At 49.0% G+C, this 26375-nt stretch overlaps 2 protein-coding genes across 6 annotated transcripts; one reads left to right on the top strand and one right to left on the bottom strand.

Moving 5' to 3' along the window:
- The first annotated feature begins 482 nt into the window (after positions 1 to 482).
- Positions 483 to 7327, top strand: LOC149915286 (uncharacterized). Its single transcript, XM_090122506.1, has 2 exons — positions 483 to 2828; positions 5717 to 7327. The coding sequence occupies exons 1-2, from the start codon at positions 896 to 898 to the stop codon at positions 7090 to 7092; spliced, it is 3309 nt and encodes a 1102-aa protein (XP_089978632.1). The 5' UTR covers positions 483 to 895; the 3' UTR covers positions 7093 to 7327.
- An 8326-nt stretch (positions 7328 to 15653) lies between these two features.
- On the bottom strand, positions 15654 to 26334 carry LOC116233220 (olfactory receptor 14A16-like). Of its 5 annotated transcripts, XM_090122334.1 has the most exons (6): positions 26014 to 26334; positions 23368 to 23591; positions 22602 to 22722; positions 21452 to 22430; positions 17110 to 17207; positions 15654 to 17023 (listed from the first exon to the last, which is right to left on the bottom strand). In XM_090122334.1, the coding sequence occupies exon 6, from the start codon at positions 16998 to 17000 to the stop codon at positions 15981 to 15983; it is 1020 nt and encodes a 339-aa protein (XP_089978460.1). In that variant the 5' UTR covers positions 17001 to 17023; positions 17110 to 17207; positions 21452 to 22430; positions 22602 to 22722; positions 23368 to 23591; positions 26014 to 26334; the 3' UTR covers positions 15654 to 15980. The 5 variants fall into 5 exon arrangements, with proteins under 5 accessions (XP_089978460.1, XP_031455853.2, XP_089978461.1 ...); XM_031599993.2 differs by lacking the exons at positions 22602 to 22722; positions 23368 to 23591; positions 26014 to 26334 and having other exon boundaries at positions 21452 to 22581; XM_090122335.1 differs by lacking the exons at positions 21452 to 22430; positions 22602 to 22722; positions 23368 to 23591; positions 26014 to 26334 and adding an exon at positions 18340 to 21440.
- Between the last annotated feature and the right edge of the window lie 41 nt (positions 26335 to 26375).

Below are 26375 nucleotides of genomic sequence, written 5' to 3'. Positions count from 1 at the left end.
GGAATAGCTGACAGCTCCCTGCAGAGGAGCCCATTTTCCAGCTTTTTAGGCTGAGCTGCCTGCTCACTCCAAACACTTGTGCTTTCAACGCATAGATTTTCCATCACAAAAAAAAAATACATATTCTTAGTGTAAGATTAATGATTCAGTCACATTATGCTAGATGGTTTGATAGGTGACCTTCTCATTCCCCTCAGTGATGCTTTCCTTGTATCATGAAATGGTTTCCATGCTTTTATGTTACAAGTAGCTAGGTCACTCATCTGGGGCATAGAGATTCTCAGAGAGCTTTGATCATGAGCTTCTGTTGCACGCCCATGTCCTGAAGGTGTGAGGTCTGACTTGTGTGGCTTCTTACTGCCTGTTCTTTCTGGCATTTCCTTCACTTCTTCCTTGTCAAGCTTCATTCTAAATTGTCTGGAGTGAGAAGTTCAGGTTGCAAGACGCAGTTAGGAAGAACCCCTGTAGTAGGCGTGGCGAGGAAACGGTATGTGACGGGGTCAGGTTTCCTATGCTCAGGGCTTGCCAAACGCTGCCCCACAATAGGACAGCAGGTAAGCAAGGGGTGTGGACAAAGCGGGACAAGAATATTTAAGTGCCTACCACATTTTAATAAACGCCATTTTGCCTCACGCACTCTGGGGTCTGTGTGAGCATTTGGCCCCGGCCCGGTTGGGGTCGGTTTCGCTGGCAAGTGGCGCCCTCGGTCGGCAGAGGACGAACAATGAGAGACTACTACAACAAGTGGTGACCCCGACGTGATCTGCCTATCGAGGGTTAACCACCCGGCGTGCCCGTGAAGCGGAGAAGAGCCTGCGGAGTGGCGGCAGGTCGCTCACGGAAGACACATCGCGGAGAAGAGCCTGTGAAGTGGCGGCAGGTCGCGTGTGTAACCATGGAACAGATTATTAAGGTACTTTTGCAGTTTTGTAAGGACTACTGCGGCAAAAATACCCCTTCAAAGAAGGAGGTAGCCGCGGTGCTTTCGGTTTTAAAAAAGGGAGGGGAGCTGGACTCCCCTCAGCAAGTGCTGGATTCGGGTAGGTGGGATTCGCTCACCTCGGCTTTATGCCAACGCGCCATGAATAACCAAAAGGCTGCTGAACTTAAGACCTGGGGCTTGATACTTGGAGCCCTTAAGGCGGCTAAAGAGGAGGGTAAGCTTAAGGTGGAAAAAGGGGTGGAAAGGGCTCCGGGGGGCGGGTCTTTGCTACCTTGCAGTACTGACGACCAAAGCGTGGCGGACAAGATGGCGACGGTCGCCGCGGCGAAGGGCGGGGAAGAGGAACTCCCGACCGCATGTCTACCAACCGCTCCGCCCACTCCGCCCACTCCGCCCGCTCCGCCCCCGCCCTACCCTCCGCGGTCGCTATATCCTTCTTTGGAGGAAGAAAAGGCAAGGGCGGGGCTTCGTCCCAAAGGGGGGAGGGACGGGCGTCTGCTGACTGATTGGGCTAAAGTAAAGGAGGAGGCACAAGACCGGGGCCTTGCGAACCCGGAGGCATTTCCGGTAGTGATTTCCGATGATGATAACCCGATCTGGGTCCCGCTGGACCCGAAAGCGATAGCGAGGGTGCTTGAGGCAGTTGAAAAGAAAGGATTGAAGTCCCCCCTGACAATGAACGCCTTGGAGACATTAATATTGCCGGGACCCCTGTTACCATACGATATTGAGAATCTGATGCGCATGATTTTGAAACCGGTGCAGTATACGCTTTGGAAGGAGGAATGGCAGGCTAGACTTAGACAAATGCTGGTTACAGCCCAGAACGATCAGGGGAATCCGCTTCACGCGTCTAACCTGCAGAGACTGACGGGTAGTACGCCGGGTATGATCACTGCACATGCCCAGCTTGCGGAGCTGAGGCCCGGGGAACTAATAGCCACTACAGACGCTGCCCTTGAGGCGTTCAGAAGGCTCGCAAGAAATGCTGAGCCGTCTACTCCGTGGACGGAGATTGCACAAGGTCCCACTGAATCCTTCCAGGATTTTGCGGATAGGTTGATCAAGGCAGTGGAGGGATCGGAGCTGCCTAGGGCAGTGCACGGCCCCGTGATCCTGGATTGCCTCTATCAAAAGTCGAGCTCGGACGTACGGGCTCTATTACGGGCGGCGCCAGACAGGTTCCACACCCCCGGTGAGGTCCTTAAGTATGTGATGGACAAGCAAAAGTCTCAATCATCAGTGGCAAGCGAGGTTGCTGCAGCGGTAGCTGAGGTGATGCTAGCGCATGGGGTTGCCGGGCGGCAGAGTCCAGATCGCCCGCCTGGGCCATGCTTCAGGTGCGGTCAATTAGGTCATTTCAAGGCACAGTGTAAGAGCAACGGGGGTATAGTGTGCCAAATGTGCGGGAGGAGAGGTCACACTGCACCGCAATGTAGAGCTCGTGGGCTGCGATCTCGAGGTAGGGGGGATGAGGGTCCCTCTTACGATTCACGGGATTCTCAGGAAAGGCGGGCTTTGGATCTAGGCCTGCCACTAGCTGCGCTATCGTTGAGCTGTGGGGAGCGCCCCTTGGTGAAGATTACAGCCGCAATTACGGAGCTTCCCGCTGGCTCCCCAGGGCCGCGATCTATTTTCCTTACCGCCCTGGTGGACTCAGGAGCAGATGTGACGGTTTTTGCGGAGTCCGACTGGCCGCCCACGTGGCCAACGGGGGCCACTCAAACTATAGCGGGAGTGGGGGGAACTGCTCCAACGCGGAGGTCAGCCAAGCAGATCGAGATAATCGTGGTCAACAGAGACGGTTCCCTGGAGAAGCCCGTCCTGCTGACCCCGCTGGTAGCGCAGGTACCGGGAACCCTGTTGGGGCGAGATTACCTGCGGAGTGTGTCTGCTCGGATAACAAATTTATAGAGGGGGCCACTGTCTGCCGGTTATCAGCGCGCTATGCAATCCCGCTGCGCTGGAGGCAGGACGTGCGACCTGTCTGGGTAGATCAGTGGCCCTTGCCGGTTGAAAAGCTTGAAGCGCTTAAAGCATTAGTTTCACAAGAGCTCCGTTTGGGGCATATAGAACCCTCGCTTAGCCCGTGGAACACCCCGGTGTTCGTCATAAAAAAACGATCGGGTCGATACCGCTTGTTACATGACTTGCGTGCAGTCAATTCCCAGCTAATACCCTTCGGTACAGTCCAACAAGGAGCCCCTGTTTTGTCGGCTGTCCCAGAGGGTTGGGGGGTGGTGGTTATCGACCTGAAGGACTGCTTTTTCTCTATACCCCTTGCCAAAGAGGACCGGGAAGCCTTCGCATTTTCGGTCCCAGCTCCCAACAACCAAGGCCCAACCCAGCGGTATCAATGGAAGGTTCTTCCGCAGGGTATGGCCTGCTCTCCCACGATTTGCCAGCTAGTAGTGGATAGGGTCTTAAACCCTGTCCGGCAGACATTGGAACGGTCCCTTTTGATGCATTATATGGGCGACCTGCTGCTAGCCTCTGCAACCTCGCAGGAACTCCAAGCTCTAGAAACACAGGTGATAGCTTCCCTGACATCCGCGGGCTTCTCGATTGCAGGGGAAAAAATTCAGAGGGGGAGTGGAGTGCAGTTTTTAGGGTATCGGTTGGGGTCAACGACAACTACCCCAGCTGGTATCAATATCGCGCCCCGAGTGCGTAACCTGTGGGACGTGCAGAAGCTCGTTGGAGCCCTCCAATGGGTGCGGGGAGCCTTGGCGATTCCCCCGCGCCTCATGCAGCCCTTCTATGAGCAGCTTAAGGGCTCTGACCCGAATGACCCGCGGTCATTCACACCAGAAATGGAGGAGGCGTGGAAAGAGATAATTGGTTCCTGCATGCAATCCGCTCTGTCGCGATACAATCCAGATGAAGGGCTGGAAGTGGCCGTGTGCCGATGCGAAAAAGGGGCGGCGGCAGTTATAGGCCACGACCTTGACGCAAGGCCAAAACCACTGTGGTGGCATTTCTCTGTCCAGCCATCTCGAGCCTTCTCTGAGTGGCTAGAAATACTGGCTCGGCTTTTGCGAAAGAGCCGGAATACCGTCGTTCATGTCTTCGGCAAGGAGCCGGCAACCATCTTCCTTCCATCGTCCTTCCGGGATACTCAGCCATTCCCGGATGCAATTGTGCTCGCCCTGGAGGGGACAGGGGCGTCCATTAGGTATTGCACCTCCCTCCCCATCTTCGAACTGGCCAGGCCTTTAAGCTTGTCCCTGCGGTGTAGGGTGCAAGACTCGCCCGTGGAAGGGCCTACCCTGTTTACTGATGCGTCATCATCAACAGGCCAAGGGGCGGTGGTGTGGGAAACAAATGGCCGCTGGGAGTCCACAATCTTCACAGATCCTAGTGCCAGTGTCCAGATGCTTGAGGTCAGGGCTGTTGCGATGGCAATCGCTTATTGGCCTTCCCTTCCCTGCAACATAGTCACAGATTCAGCTTTTGCGGCTAAGCTCGCTTTGAAAATGGGCCAAGAAGGTATCCCTAGTACGGAAGCAGCGCTTATTTTAGAAGATGCTCTGAGCACCCGAGTGGAGCCTATAGCAATTTTACATGTGAGAAGTCATTCGGAGGTACCAGGATTCTTCACGGAGGGTAACGCCAAGGCAGATGCCGCGGCAGGTATTCGAGTCTTCACATTGAGAAAGGCGAAAGACCTCCATACTAGGCTCCATATCGGGGCGAGAGCACTGGCTCGCGCCTGCGACATTCCTGTTGCATCTGCGAGGGATGTGGTGAGGGCCTGTCCTCACTGCAACACGGCCCCAGCTATAGGGGCTGGAGTAAACCCTCGAGGCCTAGAACCGCGGCAGATTTGGCAGACAGACTTCACCTGGGAGCCGAGTCTTTCCCCAAGGCCATGGTTAGCAGTCACTGTGGACACGGCATCGACCATGATTGTGGCCACGCAACACGCGAAGACTAGCTCTACTGCAGCCCAATCCCATTGGGCGGTGGCAATCGCAACCCTTGGGCTACCAGAGCAGATCAAAACGGACAATGGGTCCTGCTTCACATCGCACTCCACACAGCGCTGGCTTGCGTCCTGGGAGATCAGACACGTTACAGGTATTCCAGGGAATTCACAAGGGCAAGCCATCGTGGAGAGAGCCAACCGTTTGCTCAAAGAGAAGATTGCGGTTCTTAGGGAGGGGGAGGGATACAAGAACAAGATCCCTGTATCAAGACACCCAGAGATACTAGCGAAAGCTTTGTTTTCCCTTAATCACTTTGAACGGGGAAATGCCAGACGGACCCCGGTGGAGAGCCACTGGCGGCCTACTGTCCTAGAAGAGGGCCCCCCAGTGAAAGTTAAGACAGAGACGGGGACATGGGAGTCAGGCTGGAAAGTTTTAGTCTGGGGTAGGGGGTACGCAGCAGTGCGGAATGCAGACACTGGGAGCGTCATCTGGGTGCCAGCTAGGAAGGTAAAACCTGACTTGTCTGAGAAGGACCAGTAACGGGGGACACTGAGTTTCTTGCAGGAACGGAGTGTTATGGAGCCATCCGGAGGGAAACTTGGTCAGTCGGAAGGAAGAATGTCGGCCAGGGTAAGGACGCAACCGAGGATGCAGCCAACGAGAAATTGTGTCTTCCTTCTCAGTATAAGCCTTGTGGTCGTTCTTTCGGTGCAGGGGTCGGAGTGTGCTCACCTCATATCGCAGCCAGGGAATTTATGGGTTACTTGGGCAAATAAGACGGGCCAAAATGACTTTTGCCTTAGTTTACAATCGGCAACATCGCCTTTTCGCACCTGCCTAGTAGGTATCCCTCAATACACGTTAGAAGCCTTTGCGAGGTACACCACAAACCATTCTGCTTGCCGTAACGACACCGATCTAGCAAGCCAAACGGCATGTTTGATAAAATCTCTGAATGTGTCTCTCCCATGGGATCCACAAGAATTAGATATCTTGGGGTCGCAGAAGGTACGAAATGGGTCGCATAATGGCACGCGTACCTGTATTACCTTTGGGTCAGTGTGCTGGAAGGAAAGTAACTTTATTACCTGCGACTTGTTTGATGGGGTATTCGACAGCTCCGAGGGATTGAAAGGACAACTGCAGGCCTTAATTGCCCGGTGGGCAGGCACAGATCCGCGGCTGAAGCCATACAACGAGACCTCTTGGACTGTGGTCAGTCCTGTGAACACGGAGGCTTTCTCCATTACTTCGGGTTATTGCGGGTATACCAAAAATGAAACACGGGTCTTCACAGGGCGCAATACAACCTGCTTGTCAAAGGGTGGGGTCCTTTCTAAATCTAGCGGTAGATCCTCATTTAATTGTACGGCAGTTTGGGACTTTTATGGGTATGGGTTCACTTTCAAACGGGGGGTCAACGAGGTGCTATGGAATAACAAAACGGCTAAGGCGTTGCCCCCTGGAATCTTCTTGATCTGTGGGGATAGAGCCTGGCAGGGCATCCCGCACAATGCCTTAGGAGGACCCTGTTACCTAGGGGAACTGACATTACTGTCTCCGAATTTCACGACATGGATGCAGTATGGCCCGAGCATCACGGGTCACCATCGTCGCCGAAAGCGTTCGAGCCCTCTCCCGGAGAATTGTAACGATGAGGTAGAGTTATGGAGTGCCACAGCACGGATATTCGCATCATTTTTCGCCCCTGGGGTTGCTGCAGCACAGAGCTTGGCTCAGATAGAACGCCTAGCATGTTGGTCAGCTAAGCAGGCGAATTTAACAACATTAATATTGAATGCGATGCTAGAAGACACAAACAGCATTCGGCATGCGGTGCTGCAAAACAGAGCAGCCATCGACTTCTTGCTCCTGGCACAGGGGCATGGATGTGAAGACCTAGAAGGAATGTGTTGCTTCAATCTTAGCGACCACAGTGTATCCATCCATAAAGCGCTGAAAGCCCTGCGAGACCATACGGAGAAGATCCAAGTGGAGGACGACCCCATCGGGGACTGGCTGAGAAGTGTGTTTGGCAGCTTTGGAGGATGGGTTGCGAAAATTATTAAGGTAGTTGCGCTAGTATTGCTCGCAATAATTTGTATTGCGGCCATTTTGCCGTGCATAATCATGTGTTTCCAGAATTGCCTCACAAGGATCATGTGGCAAGTTATGGACCAACGGATTCTGTATCACAAAACGAAGGAACAGTTGTGAGAGATGTACTCGCGTTGCGATCGCGCTGTTACGGGATATTCCTGAGCATAGGGAGGGGGAGATGTAGTAGGCGTGGCGAGGAAACGGTATGTGACGGGGTCAGGTTTCCTATGCTCAGGGCTTGCCAAACGCTGCCCCACAATAGGACAGCAGGTAAGCAAGGGGTGTGGACAAAGCGGGACAAGAATATTTAAGTGCCTACCACATTTTAATAAACGCCATTTTGCCTCACGCACTCTGGGGTCTGTGTGAGCATTTGGCCCCGGCCCGGTTGGGGTCGGTTTCGCTGGCAAGTGGCGCCCTCGGTCGGCAGAGGACGAACAATGAGAGACTACTACAACAAACCCCCCACCCTCCTGTGTTTCCAACTGCTTCCACTCCATGTCAGTCTTTGTATTTGGGAGTAGTGACATGAACATCTTCACTTTATCCTTGCTTCCACTGGTGTTAGTAGAACAGGGCTGTTGAGGCCAACAGGTAATTTGCAGAAGTCTGCTCAGCACTAAGTAGCACTGTGGTCCCAGTTCTGCTGGGCCTATTGTCTGCAGTGCACCTCTGTCCCAACTGGAAACTGCTCTGGGTGATGCAGCTGTTGTTTCTCTAGAAACAAATAACCTGACCCTGCCATCTTTGAGGCACTCCAAGACCTGAGCAGAATTTGCCTGTTGCCAGGCTCTGACCCGGAGCCAGCCTTTCTGCAGCAGTGTTCCATGTAGCTTGGAGTGACTGTGGACTTCATCTTGCTACCAACACGTTGCTTATGAGCAGTGTGCTGATTAAGGCTACGCACTCATGATCTCCAGGGGCCAAATTTAGAAGCAAATGCGAATAAAACATTATATATGTTAACTGTCATTTTTGTATAGATGTCATCTGTCATCTTCACCCCTTCCATGTGCTGTCTATCTGATGAAGTGAGATGGCAAGAGGTAAAGATTTGTCTGACTTCGGAATTGTCTCATGGTTTCTTGAGCTGCAGAAGCATCATCAACTGTGAACTTCTTACTAGAAGCAAGGCCTCCAGGACTCTGCTCCTTTGTTATCAGCTGCAGAGAGCACTACCTTGCCTTTATCCATGCTGGAGTCTTCGTTTTATCGAGAAAGTTGTTGCTTAGCAAGCACAAAGACTGGGCTTATCACTGTTGTGTGATACCATTTGCCATGCCATTTTCAGGGATTCATATTTTTATATTTCAGTTCCAGGCCCCTCACTACAAAAAAGACATTGAGGCCCTGGAGCGTGTCCAGAGAAGGGCAACGAAACTGGTGAGAGGTCTGGAGCACAGGCCTTATGAGGAGCGGCTGAGGGAGCTGGGATTGTTCAGTCTGGAGAAGAGGAGGCTCAGGGGAGAGCTCATTGCACTCTACAACTACCTGAGGGGAGGTTGTGATGAGGAGTTTGGCCTCTGTGCCCAGGCAACGAACAGGACCTGTGGAAATGGCTGCAAGTTGTACCAGAGAAGGTTTAGGTTAGACTTAAGGAAGAACTTCTTCTCTCAGAGAGTGGTCAGGCACTGGAGTGGCTGCCCAGGAAGGTGGTGGAGTCACCATCTCTGGCAGTGTTCAAGAGGCGTCTGGATGAGGAGCTATGAGATCTGGTTCAGTGCTTGTGGTAGCAATGGTGATGGGAGGATGGTTGGACTAGACCTTGTAGGTCCTTTCCAACCTTGTGATTCTATGATTCTATGAGAAGAGCAAAACTCCAAAATTCCTGTGCTCATCAAAGTTTGTCTGCCCTTCAGGCACTTGCAGAAGAATAAATGATCAGAAAGATTGAGAGAGAAAAGGCAATGCCAGGAGTTAAACACAGCCTTGCTATCTTTCGCCTTCGGGATGTGCCCTGATCAGTGGGAGGCAGCTGTATGATTCTGAAGGCCCACAGGGCTGTACTGTCTGCTCTTTGGACCCTGATATCCTGGAGCTAAGCTGCTTTTGATAAATACCCTTCTTTTGATAAATACCTAACTCTAACATCCCACTGGAATGGCTAGCAGGCAAGCTGATGCCCTCAAGCTGGTGATGCTGGCACAAACCAGCTTTGGTCCCACGGATTAGAAGAAAAAGGGACTGGTCTTTGTATGCTTGTTCCAATGGCATTCCATGCATCACTGACTCACCAGCAAGATCTTTTGCAAACCTTCTTTTGTGTTGCTTTGAATATATTATCTAATGAATGCTTTAAGAATGATTTATCTTTTCCTTTCTGGTTTCAGGTCTTCAAAGCTGCTGCGTGCGTTCTATGTCCCTGTCCTCTCAGAAAGGTACACACAGTATGCAAACTATACTATTCTGAAATCCCGAAGATCAAAACAAACCAAGAGAAAAATGGGAGGCTAGCAACACTCCTGGGTAACAAAACCAATTGACAAACTGGGACAGCTGTCTAAGCTTTCTTCTGTTTCCTTTCTGAAAGACTGTGCTTGTAAGATCCACTAATAAAGATTTCCATGCAGTGATTTTACTCTGCAAGCTTCCTGCTGTAAGGATACGTCATCTGCTTTCAGTTCTCAGAGCCAGGTATCTGCTCTGCCTGCGTAGAACCTATTGGTTTAGAACCAGCTGGGACATCTAGCACCACCTACAAACATATTATCTCTGCTGCTCCCTACCTATTATACCAGAAAAGACAAAAATGGAAAATAAAAAGAAGTTACAATATCAGGTTCTGTTCCAGGTTGTAGTCTGGCATGTGAAAAATCCAGCTTTACTCCCCATTTCTTTGATCTTTATCTGTTTAAATGGTGTTCACTTTATTCTAGGGTTATTTTTTTTGGACAACAGATCTTACAGTTGCTTTTTTGTTGTTCTTGCTTTTCCTTTTTAAACCAAAAGGAATGGGAAAAGAAGAAAGTACTTGAAAGACAATTAACTGTGAAATGCACTGAATCTTGAGTGAAGCAGCATGCACCATGGAGAAGCAGCTTGAAGGTGCTTTGTAGAGAAGATACCTTCAAGGAAAAACTTGCACTTTTGGGAAAAAAGGCTACCACAAACTTAGGAATTGAGCCAATTATCTGTTTTCAATGGGACTGGGTTGCTTTTGTTATCTTTGACACTATGAAACACAAAGGATTTGCTCATTACTTATAATTTTTTAAAGATATCTGTAACATGCTTTCTGTTCTGAATACAGCATCTTAAATTTCTGGGTAAAGACAGAGATTAATTTTATTTGTTTTTAAATCTGTTTTCTGAATCTACCGGGTAGAGTGTATTTATTCTATTGTTCTAATACACTCCAGGGGAATGCTGTATTTAATTTTGTCTTCATTTTAAAAGCATGCAGTATTGCACGCTTAATGGAATTGTTTTCACCTGCATTCTTGGAACTGTACAGGAACAGGATGGCGGGAGATTGGAGCAGAGAGGAAGTTTCATTTGCAGAAGAGGCTATGCAAGTTGCATGCTCTGCTGACTGTGATTACATTGGAGTGTGTATGCAGTGACAGAATGCTGGAGCAGGAGGATCAGGGAGCAGATGGGTTGGTATCCAAATGGGAAAGCACGTGTCCCCGAGCAGCATGTGTGGGTGCAGGTGCAGGATGTTAGGCCAGTCTGCAGGTTAGCATCTGAACAGGATGGCAAGGAAAAGTGATACCAGCAGGGCTGTGATCTAACATGGGAGAGAGCAGGAGGAGTGGGATGAGAAAGAAAGCAGAGGTTGAACTGTAGGAGAAACTTGGAAATGTAGGGAGAGGCATTCTGAATTCTCTGCCTTTCATTGGAAAATTTTTCAGTGGTATTGTGCTCTGATAAAGACAGCTTGTGTATGTATGGTAAGAGCAAATGCACTTTGGTTGATGGCAGCATGGAGAATGCAGTGTGCTACCCCCACTGTATGAGAAAACATACTGAGGCTGGGACTGTGAATTTAAACTTGGAAGGTTTAGGGGGATCATTTGTGATGTTGGTGTCTGGCCTTGCTCAGAGAATGGACTTTACTCCCATGTGAGTATCCTAAGAGTCAAATGTAGAGTTCAAGGATTTCTGCTGAGCAGTTGGTGTGCTGCGTGAGCTGGTTTGGGGCTGTGCTCACAGCATTCCCTCCCACCCTTCAGCCTGCTCTTCCCCTCGTGCAAACACACGTCAAACAGGGACCTACAGTGGTGAACCAAAATCAGATCTGTGGCCCTGTTTGTTGCCTCTCCCATTGCTAATCTCTGACCTTAAATAAAGAAACAAATGTCGCTGAAGAATCAGCTGCACCTCTCCCTGGTGCTGTTTGTGCAACTGTTCTATGCTGTCGTAGCCCTTAACCTCATGCTTAATGTGAAAAGACGATGCAGTAAAGATGTGTTTCAAATGCCTGTGGCTGTTCCACCTTCCTCTCTAGTTTAATTCATAAGTCAGGGCTGTTGTACACTACCCAGTTTGAATGCAATTGCGTGTGCTGATGAGCAGTTGGGTATTACTGGAAGCCAATTGTATGTTTTGGAAGGCCAGCTGATTGTTGCTGGAGGCCAGCTGGGTGTTGACAAGCAGTTGCACACTCTTGGAGGCCAGCTGGTTGTTACTGCAAGCCAAATGATTGTTGCTAGAGGCCAGCTGGGTGTTGATGAGTGGCGTCACACTGTTGGAGGCCAACTGGTTGTTGCTGGAGGCCAACTAGGTGCTGCTGGAGACCAGCTGAGTGTTGCTGGAGGCCAACTGGGTGTAGACAAGCAGTTGCACACTGTTGGAGGCCACCTGGGTGTTGCTAGAAACCACCTGGGTGTTGCTGGAGGCCACCTGGGTGTTGCTGGAGGCCACCTGGGTGTTGCTAGAAACCACCTGGGTGTTGCTGGAGGCCAGCTGGGTGTTGTTGGAGGCCAACCTGTTGTTGCTGGAGGCCAACTGGGTGCTGTTGGAGGCCAACTGTTGCTGGAGGCTAGTTGAGTGTTGATAAGTGGTTGCACGCTATTGGAGGCCAACTGGGTGTTGCTGGAAGCCAACTGGGTGCTGCTGGAGGCCAACTGGGTGCTGCTGGAGGCCAACTGGGTGCTGTTGGTGGCCAACTGGTTGTTGCTGGAGACCAACTGGGTGTTGACAAGTTCTTGCACACTGCTGGAGGCCAGCTGGGTGTTGCTGGAAGCCAACTTGGTGTTGCTGGAGGCCAACTAGATGTTGCTGGAGGCCACCTGGGTGTTGCTGGAGGCCAACTGGGTGTTGACAAGCAGTTGCACACTGCTGGAGGCCAACTGGATGTTGCTGGAGGCCACCTGGATGTTGCTGGAGGCCAACTGGGTGCTGTTGGAGGCCACCTGGATGTTTCCAGAGACCAACCGGGTATTGTTGGAGGCCACTTGAGTGTTGACAAGTGACTGCATGCTGTTGGATGCCAACTGATTGTTGCTGGAGGCCGACTGGGTGTTTCCAAATACCAGCTGGGTGCTGTTGGAGGCCAAATGAGTGTTGACAAGTGACTGCATGCTGTTGGATGCTAACTGGTTGTTGCTGGTGGCCAACTGGTTGTTGCCGGAGGCCAGCTGGGTGTTGCTGGAGGCCAGATGGCCCCTTTTGGTGGTCTAGGGGCTCATGGCTAGGCAGGAGACTTTCTGTCTGTGCTGGTGGTAGTGAATATCTTCAGATTGCCATGCGTGGTGAACCGGTTGCCACAGATATTATAGCCATAGGGCCGTTCACCTGGTGGGACCTCAGGTGGATCTGCCAGGTGCTTTCACTCCCAAACCCCTTCCCACTAAACCCACACTCGTGTCGTGTCCCTCCCATGTCCCCCACACCAAAAATTGGGGGGTGGGGCGAGACCACTGGTGTCACTCCAACCCCACAGTAGGTCGTTGCCAAAAAGAAGGCGGTGGCGTGAGGTTGGCTTTTTGGGGGGAAAAGTGGGGAAAAAAGTTCTCCCCGTGATGAAATGCAGCTTTTTGTGAGGGGGGGAGTATGGAATTTTGGGGTGCTCAGATCCCCCAGGAGGAGGACCCGGCAACAGATGTCTTTGGTCAGCTGCATCTGGCAGAGCTGACGCTGTTGCAACACCCATAGTTCCTCCCAGTGGCAAACAGGTGCTTCGGTCCTTTCATTAAGCACTCTCCAATTACTTACACCCTTCACACTTTTCTGGTGTCACTGATTCTATTACAGGTACTAATTGGTTGGTCAAGTTTAATGTGGTTGTCCTTTCCTTGTCCTTTCCACTTAACCTCTCCTTTTTCCACCCCCAGAGCCTCATGTCCCTTGTATAAAGGCACTTCTCTCTGAGCACAGAAAAGAGTCCAGCCTCCCTTTTCTTGTAGTTTACTATAGTCTGTCACCTCAGGGTTGGAAGCTAGCTTAGTTTCTTCCCCTTTGCAGGGAATGCACCCATGCTAACTGCCATGCAACAGGACAGATGTATGTCTTGATCATGTCTATCTGAGCATATGAAAGGCCAGCGACAGGTATATGGCTTGGGAGATGATGGCGAAACAACTGCTTTTGGGTCAGCAGACAGACGGCAAGAAAGTTGATGGGTTGGGACATCTGCTTGAGGTGTGGTTTCTGAGATGGTGGACCTTTCCTTGCAATAGGAAACAGAAGTGCAACTTTGAAGGTGAAGACTGTGCATGAGGAGATAGAAGAAATGTCCCTCAAAGGGTGATGCTGTGGTGTCAGAAGTCACACAAGGAGTCTGTGATCAACCCATGCCTTTGTGTTTCAGTGACCAGTTGGTGAGGATAGTGGTGAGGGTATGGAAATGACACTGAGAGCAAGTTGGAAAAGTGGGGTGGATGGCTACATCCTGCAGGGAATGTGGGCATGTGTGGAACAGTGTAGGACAGCAGTGGTTACGGTGAAGTGCACTGGTGAGGCTGGAAGGCCCTGACAGCACCAAGATCTTTGCCCCCTTTGCTCTGGCACCTGTCTCTGTTATTGAAGCCTATGAGGAGACGCGTAGTCCACATGGCACTGAGACCTTGTTGTTTCCTGGTGATACTGGAGGTGTTGTTTGATTATCCTTCATTCAGTATTGCACATCCTACATCCCACTGCCCAGGAAGGGCCCTGATGAGGAACAGAAATCTCCCTTCCCAAGGTCTGGGGGGCAAACCTCAGGTTTTTTGCTTCATCAAATAAACCAAAGGCTTTCTCAGCATCAGAGCCGTGTATCAAGTGCCCTTGCCTACCTGTAATCATGGCCTCCAGTTATCTTTTCTAACGAGTCCATGGGGAGGCTATGTCAGTAATGGCCCTCTCTGGGTCCCATTAATACTTCAAGACACTTTAGCATTTCCTTCTGACTATCTTCTGGAGTGGTGGCATCAGTTTCCTCTCAATACCTGAGGCTCATTGATTTGTCACCATGGGACTCATTAAGGTGCAGAATGCCTTGACAAGCCATTTTCATCTAGTCTTAGAGATGCATGGTTAATTAGATTTCAAGAGTGCAGTTAAAATGAGTACACACTAAAAAAGAATGTTTTATTTTTCCAGGTGTTTTTCCTTGGTTTTCATTTTAGACAAATAGTGATAGCAACATTCCCCAACTGATATTGATCCAGGTTGTCTCGTAAGGAGATCTGGGCAGGTGGGAAAAACAGTCACTGGAGGATGGACACTGTATAGACAATCTGATTGCTCACCTCCACAGGTGTGCCATTTCTCTCATTGGTCACCTGAGACTTGCTTCACTTTTCTTTACCTCTGATTTCTTTGCTGTTGTTAAAGCTGGATGTTACAGCTCTTTTGCACCAACTTTTGCCTGCTTTCCTTAGAGAATTGGCTGCAGACAGCCACAGAAAGGTTTTATTTATTCATTTAAAGTAAAACTGATAAGGTCTATGAGAAGAAGAAAGCACGGTCCTCAGCTCTGTGCCAAATCCAAGCTGTCTCTAATGATGTTTGTTTTTGTCACCCAGTGCTGCAGAGGTCAGCTGAGTTCTCTTAGGGATCCTTGGCAGGAGGATTGGCCACAGTGGCATAGTTGTAATTAGAGAGTTATTATGTATGTGTGTGAATATATATATATTTAATGATCAGTGTCGCTTATGAACTACAATTTCTAGCACTTTATGTAGCTGCAAACCATTTTTAGAATTCTCAGTTGCATAATTTTTTCAGCCACCTGGACCCTCTGCAGATGGCATACAATTCTTACTCGTCAGCATGCAGGACATCCACAGCCCGGGCTCAGACTGTCTTAATAGAACATGAGCTATTCACTCAGTCCTCAGAGGAAGAAGGCAGCAGTGGAAGTACCCCTGGCCACAGGGGAATCATGGACCTGGTCGTTAAGTGAAGGTTCTGGTCTAAGTCTCGGACTTGTAGCTGCTTGATTTTACAAAAACACCAGGTTTTTGATAATGCTGGTGGGTGCAACCCCCCTGCCAAGCAGTGTCCCACACCCCTGTAGCATCCCAGTGCTTGGCCTGGTGTTGTGCCGATCATCCCAGGATGGAAGAAAACCAAAATGTTGCCACTGACACCAGCCTGAGAGTCACAAACTGATCAGCAGCGTACACTTGTTTCCTCTAATATTATTTTCTTCTATGGGAGGAATAGAGGAAAACCATTCCTTAAATAATGTAAATACAAACCAGAAGTCATTTAATTATGAGCAGATCCGATTTAAAATAATATCTTTTCTCTGTGGGACTGTCCAATAGAGAGGGAGCAATAATTATCCTGGAAATCCTCCACTGCTCTTTTTTTCTTCACAGTACATGTGTCTAGATTTGAGGTAAATTTGCCATCACATTTTCTCATGTTCTCCTCATGGTAACACAGGTAAAACCACATGGTGACACATGGGGTGGGGGGAATTCTATGCATTTCTATCATATGTGTGAGACTGGGAATAGGAAGCAGCTACTAGGAAAAGAATCAACTCTATTCAGGTTGTTGTAAGGCCCTTTATTTTGTTTAGGTACTGAGGAGGAATGACAAGTGGCATTTCTCTGTGAAGAATGTTTTCACAGAAAACCAAAGGGGAAGAAAGCCAACATGAGCAAATGACAGGTTCTGACAATCAAAAGTTTTACTATGAATGATTTGCAGAAGAAGAAAGACAGATGTTTACTTCTGAAAAGTCTGTGCAGGGCACCCTTGAGCTCCTGGTTCCTCATGCTGTAGATGAGAGGGTTCACTGCTGGGGGCACCACCGAGTACAGCACTGCCATAGCCAGGTCCAGGGATGGGGAGGAGACAGAGAATGGCTTCAGGTAGGCAAAGGTGCCAGTGCTGACAAACAGGGAGACCACAGCCGGATGAGGGAGGCACATGGAGAAGGCTTTGTGCCGGCCCTGCTCAGAGGGCATCCTCAGCACAGCCCTGAAGATCTGCACGTAGGAGAGCACAATGAAAACCAAGCACCCAGATGCTGAAGAGAGACTAACCACAAGAAGAGCAACTTCCCTGAGATAGGAGCTGGAGCAGGAGAGCTTGAGAATCTGGGGAACTTCGCAGAAGAACTGGTCCACAGCATTGCCTTGGCAGAGTGGCAGTGAGAATGTACTGGCAGTGTGCAGCAGAGCATTGAGGAGCCCAGAGCCCCAGGCAGCTGCTGCTATGGTGGCACAAACTCTGCTGCCCAGCAGGGTCCCGCAGTGCAGGGGCTTGCAGATGGCAATGTAGCGGTCATAGGACATGACAGTAAGAAAAGCACACTCAGCTGTAGTACAGAAAAAGAGAAAAAATACTTGTGCAGCACATCCTGTGTATGAGATGGCCCCACTGTCCCAAAGGAAATTGGCCATGGCTTTGGGGAGAGTGGTGGAGATAGAGCCCAGATCACAGAAGGCAAGGTTAAGGAGGAAGTAGTACATGGGAGTGTGCATATGATGATCACAGACTACAGCTGTGATGACGAGGCCATTGCTCAGGAAGGCAGCCAGGTAGATGCCCAGGGAGAGCCAGAAGTGCAGGAGCTGCAGCTCCCGTGTGTCTGTGAATGCCAGGAGTAGGAACTCAGTGGTGGAGCTGCTGTTGGACATCTGCTCTGCCTGGGCACAGGGACCTGTCCAGGGAGGAAAAGGCCATAAATTAGGAGATGCTTCTCTGCTCAAATCCTGTAACTCTTCTCACAGAAGACCCCCAGCGTACCTTGTCTTTCAGAGAATATTGTGTCTCTCTCTTGATTAAGCTCTGGTTGGCACTAAGGTCATCACAGGGAACAGGAGCACTGCAGGAGTCTGTTCAGCCTACAGCAGTAGGTAAATAGGAACACGCAGTGACCTCAGAACACATCCACTCATAATACCCTCACGATATCAAAAATCTTTCCAGCATTGTCCCTACCAATTCACCCAACTACAGGACAGCACCATAAGGTTGGATTTCATTTGTTTAATTGCCCCACCACACCAGAGGAGTGCTAAGGCAGAAAGCATTGGCATTGCTTTTGCACTCCAAGTGAAAGCTTTTGGGTCCCAATAGGCAAAGGGACTATTCCTTACTGCAAAGTGAAGAGAGCCACTCTGTCTATCAGCCCTGGTCTCAGCTGTGCTGACACCTCTTTGAGAAGGAGGATGATTACTCTTGTGCGCTTCCTTGAGAAAAACCTGCACACTGCTGAGAGCAGACAAATCCAGGTTCCAAAAGCAGAGGAACAAAACCTTCATCCAGCCTCATTTTAGCTGAGGAGGGTCTCAGCGCTCCTCATTTAGGCAGAGACAGAGAGGACTCACTGTAAATTCCCATATAGAGCCATCCATGGCTTTAGCAGCAAGGTGACTCCTATATAGGGCTAAGAGAGAACACGCAGATACTACAAGAGAGGTGAGCCCTTCTGGAGGGCAACCTGCATCTTAACAAGAATTCCAGGGAATGACAAGGGAATGTCTTGGAGACGGGGTATCCTGAAGGAAGGAACAGATCCTTGTGAGCACCAGAGTGCAGTGCCAGAGATCCTAAAGATCACTTCAGAAGAACCTCAATGGCATAATGAAGGTGATGCTAGTGCAGTCTGTAGGTCAAAGCGGAGGGGGAGGGAACAGGAAATTTTTGCAGTTCATCACCAACAATATTGATCTGTCAGTGCAATGTTCTAGGAATCACATTCTCCTGTAGATTGATATTCCATACCCACAACACCTGCCTTCCCTCTGCAGCAGGAATTTGAAGTCACAGGCTTCAGAAAATGCCTTCCCCTTCAAGTATCTCACGCCTTCATCTTCTTCTTTAAACATACCCTCATAAATGCAGTTCTCTACAATACCTTCTAATCTAAGTTAGAGGAAGAGGGAAAGCCATCCTGACAGATAATAGTCACTGGACGTGCCAGCTTTGCCCTTCGATAACCCCCTATACATTGTCCTTCAACCCAAGACTCACTGTGCTAGGATCCAAAGGTTCATCCTGTTCAGAGCTGTTCTCTATTGTTGCACTCCACACAGCCTTTAACACCTCTCCCATCTCTCCTCTCTCCACACCACTTGCAGTGGCCCTGCCCTGCTGCATGCCACATAGGAGCTGCTCCTGGGATTCCATGGTAAATAACAGAGATAGGGAATAGCAGTGAGCTGTACAAATACAAAAACTCCTGGTGACACTTCATTGCCAGACCTGGCCCAAGGTGTCTGCACGCTGTAATGTAATAATTCTGGGAGTAGGGGTGACATCTGGGAACATCCTCTTGGAGCCTGTTGGGAAATCCTTTTGGTCAAGTGAAATGAAAGCAGATCCTGGTCATAGAATTATTTAGGTTGGAAAATGCCTCCAAGACCATCAACTCCAACAGATAACATAACACTGCAAAGTCCACCACTATACCAAGTCCCCCTAAGCACTACACTGCACATCTTGTAAATACTCCCAGGAGCGATGATACAGCTACTTCCCTGGGCAGCCTGTTCAGATCATTCATAGATATAAAAGAACTGGCCTCACTACTGAACTCCCTTCACTACAGCTATCTGGGCCTGCGACCCAGACAGATTTTTATCCAGCAAAGCTTATGCCTATAGAAGCCACAGGCAGTTTATGCAGGAGTATGTGGAGCTTCTCCAGGAGCAGCTTTACTAAAATATAGGTAGACAACATCCACAGCCATTCCCACTAAACAGATCGTCTTTCATAGCAGGAAACCAGGCTAGACAAGCAGGATCTACCTGTCATAAATCCATGCTGCCTGGGCCTGTCCACCTGCTTGTTCTGTGTGATGGCACGAGACAACCAATGCCATAACCTCCCCCAGCACTGAAATCAGACTGACAGGCTTGTAGTTACCTGCTTGTAGCCCTGCTTGTAGATGAGCACCTCCTTAGCTGACCTCTAGTCAACTGGGACCTCCCCAGATAGCCAGGATGGCTGACAAATGAGAGAAAGTGGCTTGATGAGCACGTTAGCCACCTTCTTTGGTACTCTTGGATGGATCCCATCTGGTTTCATAAACCTGTGTGCATCTAAGAGTTGTTGCAAGTCGCTATCCATTTCTTCTTGGAATACAATGGCTGTTCCTGATTCTTGTGCCTATTTTCTAGCTCAGAATGCTGGGTATCCAGAGAACAACTGGTCTTTCTACTAAGGACTGAGGCAAAGGTGGCATTAACTATCTCATCCTTCATCACTGTATTTACCCCCACAACCAATAAAGGATAGAGATTCTTCTGCAGTTGCCGATGTAATTACAGAAGCATTTTTGTGGTCTTAAATGCAGCAGCCAGATAAAGCTCCAGCAGGGTTTTGTCCCTTCTCATTTTAGATGTACTGAGGGACATGAGTTAGTGAGAAATATTGATGATACATGGATGGTGGGACTAGATGATCTTAGAGATCTTTACCAATCTTGGTGATACTATGATTTTCTCACTGCATAGACTCATGATCTCTTTGTAGTCCTCCTGAGTGGCTTGCCCCTTCTTCCAAAAACCATGAACTCTCCATTTCTTCCTCAGTTTTAGCTCTCTATTCAGCTAGGCTGGTCTTCTTCCCTGCCAGCTCACCTTTTGGTGCATGGGAATGGCCTGTTCCTGAACCTTAGCATTTCCTTCTTGGGGGGTGTCCAGCCTTCCTGAAGACCTTTGACCATCAGGAAAATACCCAAAGGACTCTGTCAACCAGTCTCCTAAACAGGAGGAAGTTTGCTCTCCAGGAATCCAACGAGGCAGTTCTGCTAACTTCCCTCTTCACTTTTTCAGGGATCAAAAACTATTAGTTTGTGACTGCCATGCTCAAAACAGCCTTCAACAGTGAGGTGGGCTGAGAACTGGCTGACTGGCAGAGCGCAGAGGGTTGTTGTTGGCGGTGCAGAGTCTGGTTGGAGGCCTGTAACCAGCAGTGTTCCTCAGGGGTCAGTGCTGGGTCCGGTCTTGTTCAACATCTTCATCAATGACCTTGATGAGGGGATAGTGGCCACCCTCAGCAAGTTTGCTGATGATACAAAGTTGGGAGGATTGGCTGACAGACCTGAAGGCTGTGCTGCCATTCAGCGAGACCTGGACAGGCTGGAGAGCTGGGCAGAAAGAAACCTGATGAGGTTTAACAAAAGCAAGTGTAGAGTCTTGCATCTGGGGAGGAACAATCGCATGCACCGCTACAGGTTGGGAGATGAGCTGCTGGAGAGGAGCTCTGCGGAGAGGGACCTGGGTGTCCTGGTGGATGACAGGTCGGCCATGAGCCAGCAGTGTGCCCTTGTGGCCAAAAAGGCCAATGGCATTCTGGGGTGCATTAAAAGGAGCGTGGCCAGCAGGTCGAGGGAGGTGATCCTCCCCCTCTACTCTGCCCTGGTAAGGCCTCATCTGGAGTACTGTGTCCAGTTCTGGGCTCCCCAGTACAAAAAAGACAGGGATCTCTTGGAAAGAGTCCAGTGGAGGGCCACAAAGATGGTGAAGGGCTGGAGTGTTTCTACTATGAGGAAATGCCGAGGGAGCTGGGCCTGTTTAGCCTTGAAAAGAGAAGACTGAGAGGAGACCTGATCCAGGTCTATAAATATCTAAGGTGTGGAGGGCAGAGTGGCAAGGCCATACTGTTTTCAGCGGTATGTGGAGACAGGACAAGGGGAAATGGACAAAAACTGGAGCATAGGAAGTTCCACACAAATGTGCACAAGAACTTCTTTACGGTGAGGTGACGGAGCACTGGAACAGGCTGCCCAGGGAGGTTGTGGAGTCTCCTTCTCTGGAGATATTCAAGACCCACCTGGACACCTACTTGTGCGACCTGGTATAGGGAACCTGCTTTGGCAGGGGGGTTGGACTCAATGATCTCTGGAGGTCCCTTCCAACCCCTACAATTCTGTGATTCTGTAAAACAAACTGATATTCTGTAGTCACTTTTACTTGTGCCAGTTTGCACTAGCAAACAATTCAAAGAAAAGGTACCAGGGAATGTAGCAATTTGACAGATCAGTGCAATAGGAAAGGGGTTACAACAAAGGTATGATGACAAAAGGGCTGGCACAAAAGAGAGGTACTATAAGGGAAAGGAAGGGAAGAAGATTGCTCACCTGTACCTGAAGAATCTAGGTTTGCAAATGAAAGCTTCACCAAGGAGGGATCTCCAAGAAGAGACAACAGCCAGCAGTCAGTCACAGTCAGCCCTTAAATGAGGTCTAAGAGAGGTGCAGCCAGGCTCCACCCCTTCCTGTCACACAGGTAAACTGCCTTCACCTGTGCTCCCAGGTAGACTGGGTCTTTTGCCCAGGTGCTCAATCAATGGTTCAGGCTGTGACTCAGCGGTTATCATACAAGGAGTTAGCCCAGGTCAGTTTTCATTCTCGTGAAGCTGTCTGCATATGGATGTCTTGCTCTGGACATTTTGTAGCAGCTTACTAGTTACGAAAACTTTTTACTTGGCCCCATGTTTAAGGAATGCACCTCTTTACTATTTATTTCCTAGTTTTGGGGTAGTGCTGTGTGGACTGCGCTGATCCTTGATTCAGACTGTAAACTGAGGATCTCTACATAGCTTCATAATGGCCAGGGCTGACATAGCATAGAAGAGCGTGCATATTCACATACTTTGCATAAATCTTTCCTTAGGTTTACACAGAACATATATGTTTCAGTTTCCTCACTCCCACAGCAGCACGGAGAAGAGAATAAGAAGATCAAAAGCAAAAGAACTCATGTTGAGATAAAGACAGTTTAGTAAGTGAGGAAAGAGGAAAAAAAAAAAAAAAACAAACACAAATTATGAATAGGCAATAACTTCTGATGTAAAGATGATCACCATCTTCCACAAGAAATCATCCAGTCAATTTCTAAGCAGCTTTTACCTTGGAAGACAACATCCCCTGACCCCACCCCCAACTTGCCCAAGTTCTTCCCCTCCTCTCCCCCCTCCCTTCTCTTCATCAGTTGTCCCAGCTGTATCCCTTGCCCACCCCCTGTAGCATGGGGAAGTTGAGATCCTGAAGATGGTGGGCTCTACAAAACAGCCTAGGAGGGAATTTGCTGCTTCCAGACATTCATCCAGATGTAACTCTGCAAGTAGAAAGAAAATGTTGAGAAGGTACACTACTCAGAAAGGGAAGATAGTGTGTACTGACTATCCCATAGACTGCCACACAGGAGCAGGGGAAAGAGGAACACGGAAATTGGTTGTGCATTTTCTGGGAAAGGCCCATAGTATGAATTTTCCAAGCAAAATCTTACCAGCTCTGTCCTACAGCCACCTACGAGCTTTGGCCTCCAGAAGTTCTGACCAGGATACCCTCCATTTATACTGGTGCAACCACACTAAGGCCAAAACTGTGGCCAAAATTGGCTTCACATCCTACTGAGGGGGAAGGAGGAGAGAAGAGATTGAACAATTAGTGGGAAGAAAGAAAAATAAACCTTTGGACAAAGCTTTGTCTGAAAAAAAGACCTCCACACACAAAAATTTCTCTAGGCTTCTAAAACCATCAAAGCCAGGAAGTTTCCAGATCATAGAATCATACACTCATAGTCTCATAGATTTAGACCTGGATTTATAGAATCACAGAATCATAGAATGGCTTGGGTTGGAAAGGACATTAAAGATCATCTACTTCCAATCCCCTGGCCATGGGCAAGGCTCCCACCCACCAGATCAGGCTGCCCAGGATCCCATCCAATCTGACTTTGAATGCCTCTAGGGACGGGGCTTCCAAAGCTTCTATGGGAAGCCTGTGCCAGAGCTTCATCACCATCTGAGTAAAACGTTTCCTCCTAACACCTTATCTAAATCTCCCCTCTTTTAGTTTAAAACCATTGCCTCTTGTCCTATTACTATCAGACCATGAAAGAGACATCTGTGCTGATTCAATCTTTCCTTTCCACAAGTAGGGAGGCTCTATATACTGAAGGTTTTCATCTCCTGTTCAACTCAGACTGTAAACTTGGAGCTAAGAAAAGTTCAGCTTGTGACATTTCCCACACTTGACACTGATCTACTTACCTTACTGAGACTTTGTCCCTCAACATCAGCCTTCCTGAGCCCCAAGGCAGAGATCAGGGCTGAGGTGAGGGCCCAGGACCCGTTTGCTTTCTGGAGTGCCACTACTACCCTGATACTGGAGAAGTTACACAGTTCTGTTGACAGTGGTGAAATTGTCCAGTCCCAACTGGTGTTAAAAGCTGTTGGTTCTTCCATCATCTGCTCTTCAGGAGAAGACTCCTGCTCTGGAAAACAGAAATATTCACATAGTCCCTTTGAGATAAGCACTGGCTAGTCAATTCAATAAAGGAAACTTCGTGGTTGATGTTTGTTACAGGGGGAGGATGTCTTCACCCACAGGAAGCATCATGCCAGTGGACCCTGATCCTGGTAGGAAATTTCAACTACCTAGACGTCTTCTGGAAGAAAGAAGTACAGCAAGTTGCAAGCAGTCTAGAGACCCCTGGGACTCACACTCCTGGGTTGTGTTGAGGATAGATTCCTAATCCAGAGGATAGAAAGCACAGTCAGCAAGAAGAGACATGTTACTGTGTTACAACAATACAGAGAACTCAGTGAAGAGGGCTAGATGTAGCATGGGCTGCATTCATCACGCCCCAGGAGAAGTGATGATTTTGAGTATAGGCCAGGCTAAAAGGCAAGACACTGAGCCTCAGGTAGGCAAACTTTCAGTTGTTTGAAGCATTGATGGATGGAATCTCCTGGGAAATCACTTTCAGCAATAAAGAAGAAGAGATCTTGGATATATTTAAAAATATTTTTCTTAGGATACAAGAGCTCTCAATTCCAACATGCAAGAAATTGGACAATGGAAAAGAAAGACCAATGTGACTGAGTCAGGACTTCCTCATGAAGCTAAAATTAAAAAAAAAAAAAAAAAAAAAAAAAAGGAAATGTGTAGATAGTGAGTTGTGGATCCCAGGAAGATTACAGGAATACAAACTGGAACACGGGAGCTTCCATCCGAACAAGAGGAAACATTTCTTTGCTGCGTAGGCTACAGAGCGCTGGAACAGGTATTCAGAGAGGCTGTGGAGTCTCCCTCTGTCGGAGTACTTGAAAGTCTTCCAGACGTGGTCATGGGCAATCAGATTCAGTGACCCCGTATGAGTACGGAGTTAGGACTGGATGACCTCCAGATGTCCCTTCCAACCTCAACCATTCTGTGATTCTAGCCACTCATTTGCATCAAGTGTGACCCATTCTTCTTAGCTTCCCACCTTATATTTTCTCAATCCATCCGCCTTATTTTGTCAATCCACAGAAAAAATCCAATCCAGAGAACTACCCGCCAGATTTCTTTAATTTTGAAGAGATCATGTTTCTGCAGCAGTACAGTTTTCCTTCTATCTATTCCCCATTCTCTGTGCATTTCTCTACAAACATTTGAGATGCCTCCAATATCACATAGCTTTTTCAGGGGAAACGTGAAAACCTCCTCTGTCTCCTAAACATCTGCTCTATCCCTTGTGCCCTCAATTTTCTTCTGGTCTTCCCCAGTGCACTTACTTTGCATTCTTCTTCATTAGAAGAGCAAACCTATTTGCAGAAGTAATGTAAGCTCTGATGGTTTTCAGCCTCTCCACCAGGGCTCCAGTTTATCCCTGGTAGTGTCATTGCTGTCCACATGAAAGAGCAGTGACAGGCCCATGAGCCAGAAGAACCTTGACAGTCTCTGAAGAGGGGCATTTTAGAGAGGCAAAAAGCTGGTCAGGCCCACAGGATAGGGGGCTGCTGATGGTGAGGAGTCATCAGACCAGCAAGTCTCACTTTCCCCTCCCAGTCCTATCCCTGCTTTTTCTGGCCTTACCACGGTGCCCAGTATCCCTCCGTTCCATGCGTACTGCCACAACTGATGTGAAGGCAGATGGGACCCCCAGGCTGAGGCTGAGCTTAACTGCACTGTGCCAGACGTCCTCCATCTCTGACTTGCTTGTCCCCTGCCAGGCCAGTTTCCATAGCAGATGCATCATGGCTATGCAGTGCACAGGAAACCTGCTAGGGAAGGGAATTAGTCTTTGTTTCCATGTTGAGGAGGGAAGTGAGACATGGATGAGACATGGAGTAAAGAGCAGGGGGCAGTGGGGCAGTGGTCACCCAGGTCCTCTCCCTGGTCAAGGCAGAGGGGATAAGGTGTGAGCACTGGGTATCCAGAGTGTCTTCTCTTTTCAGGGTGTGCATGCAAATGATATTTGCTTTCCCTCTTCCAGCCCTAGACAATATCCCTCTGCCTTGTGGGCAATGGTATTACCCTCTTACCTGTAATCTGCTGACGGGGACATTGAGAACCTGAGTGTGTAATGAAAGGCTGGCTGCCCACACGATACTGAAGAGTCACAGTTGCCACATCCACCTCTGGATCCTGGTGGCACAAGTAAAAGAACCACAGAAAAGTTCATCTGCAGGGCACTGGGGGACTGGCTACTTAGGTTCACTCACTGATTCACTAAATTAGTAGATATCCACTGTAGGAGCAGAGGCAGTAACATCTCTGAGGGAAAGAAAGGAACTCACAGAGACATGATACTGGTTTCCCCCCGTCTAGCAGAGGTGAAGGAGTCTCAGTGTTGAGGAGGTGAAACAGGGAGTGGGTTTTTTAGTTCTGCCCGGGAACATATGATTCCTGGATCCGAGCAGTCACTTTACCTGTGCTTGCCCATGATTCTGGGCATAGATGATGCTGTGATGTCCCTGGAAGATTGTCTCAGGAGCTCTTCTGATCACTGTCACCTCCAAGCCTGGTGGAAGGTCCCAGTGTAGTGAGATCTCACTTGCCAGGGGCTGCAGGGCCTGCTGCAGGCACTTCACTGCCTGATGAGAGGATGCAAAGAGAACATACCAATGGAGAGAGTCTCTGAATTGGGGTGGATGATGGTATTTGGATTTCCTTGCACATCTAGGAGAGCTGTAGGAAGCGTTCAATAGAACAGGGGGAGCACTGAAGGCAGTGGATCATTAACTCGGATATCATAGTCATCTTGGAGTGGATGCACACACATTTGCCTTTG

This window comes from Phasianus colchicus, chromosome 21 (assembly GCF_987193195.1).
Source record: "Phasianus colchicus chromosome 21, bPhaCol1.hap1.1, whole genome shotgun sequence".
NCBI classification, from domain to species: domain Eukaryota; kingdom Metazoa; phylum Chordata; class Aves; order Galliformes; family Phasianidae; genus Phasianus; species Phasianus colchicus.
This window is presented reverse-complemented; position numbering and strand designations above follow the sequence as displayed.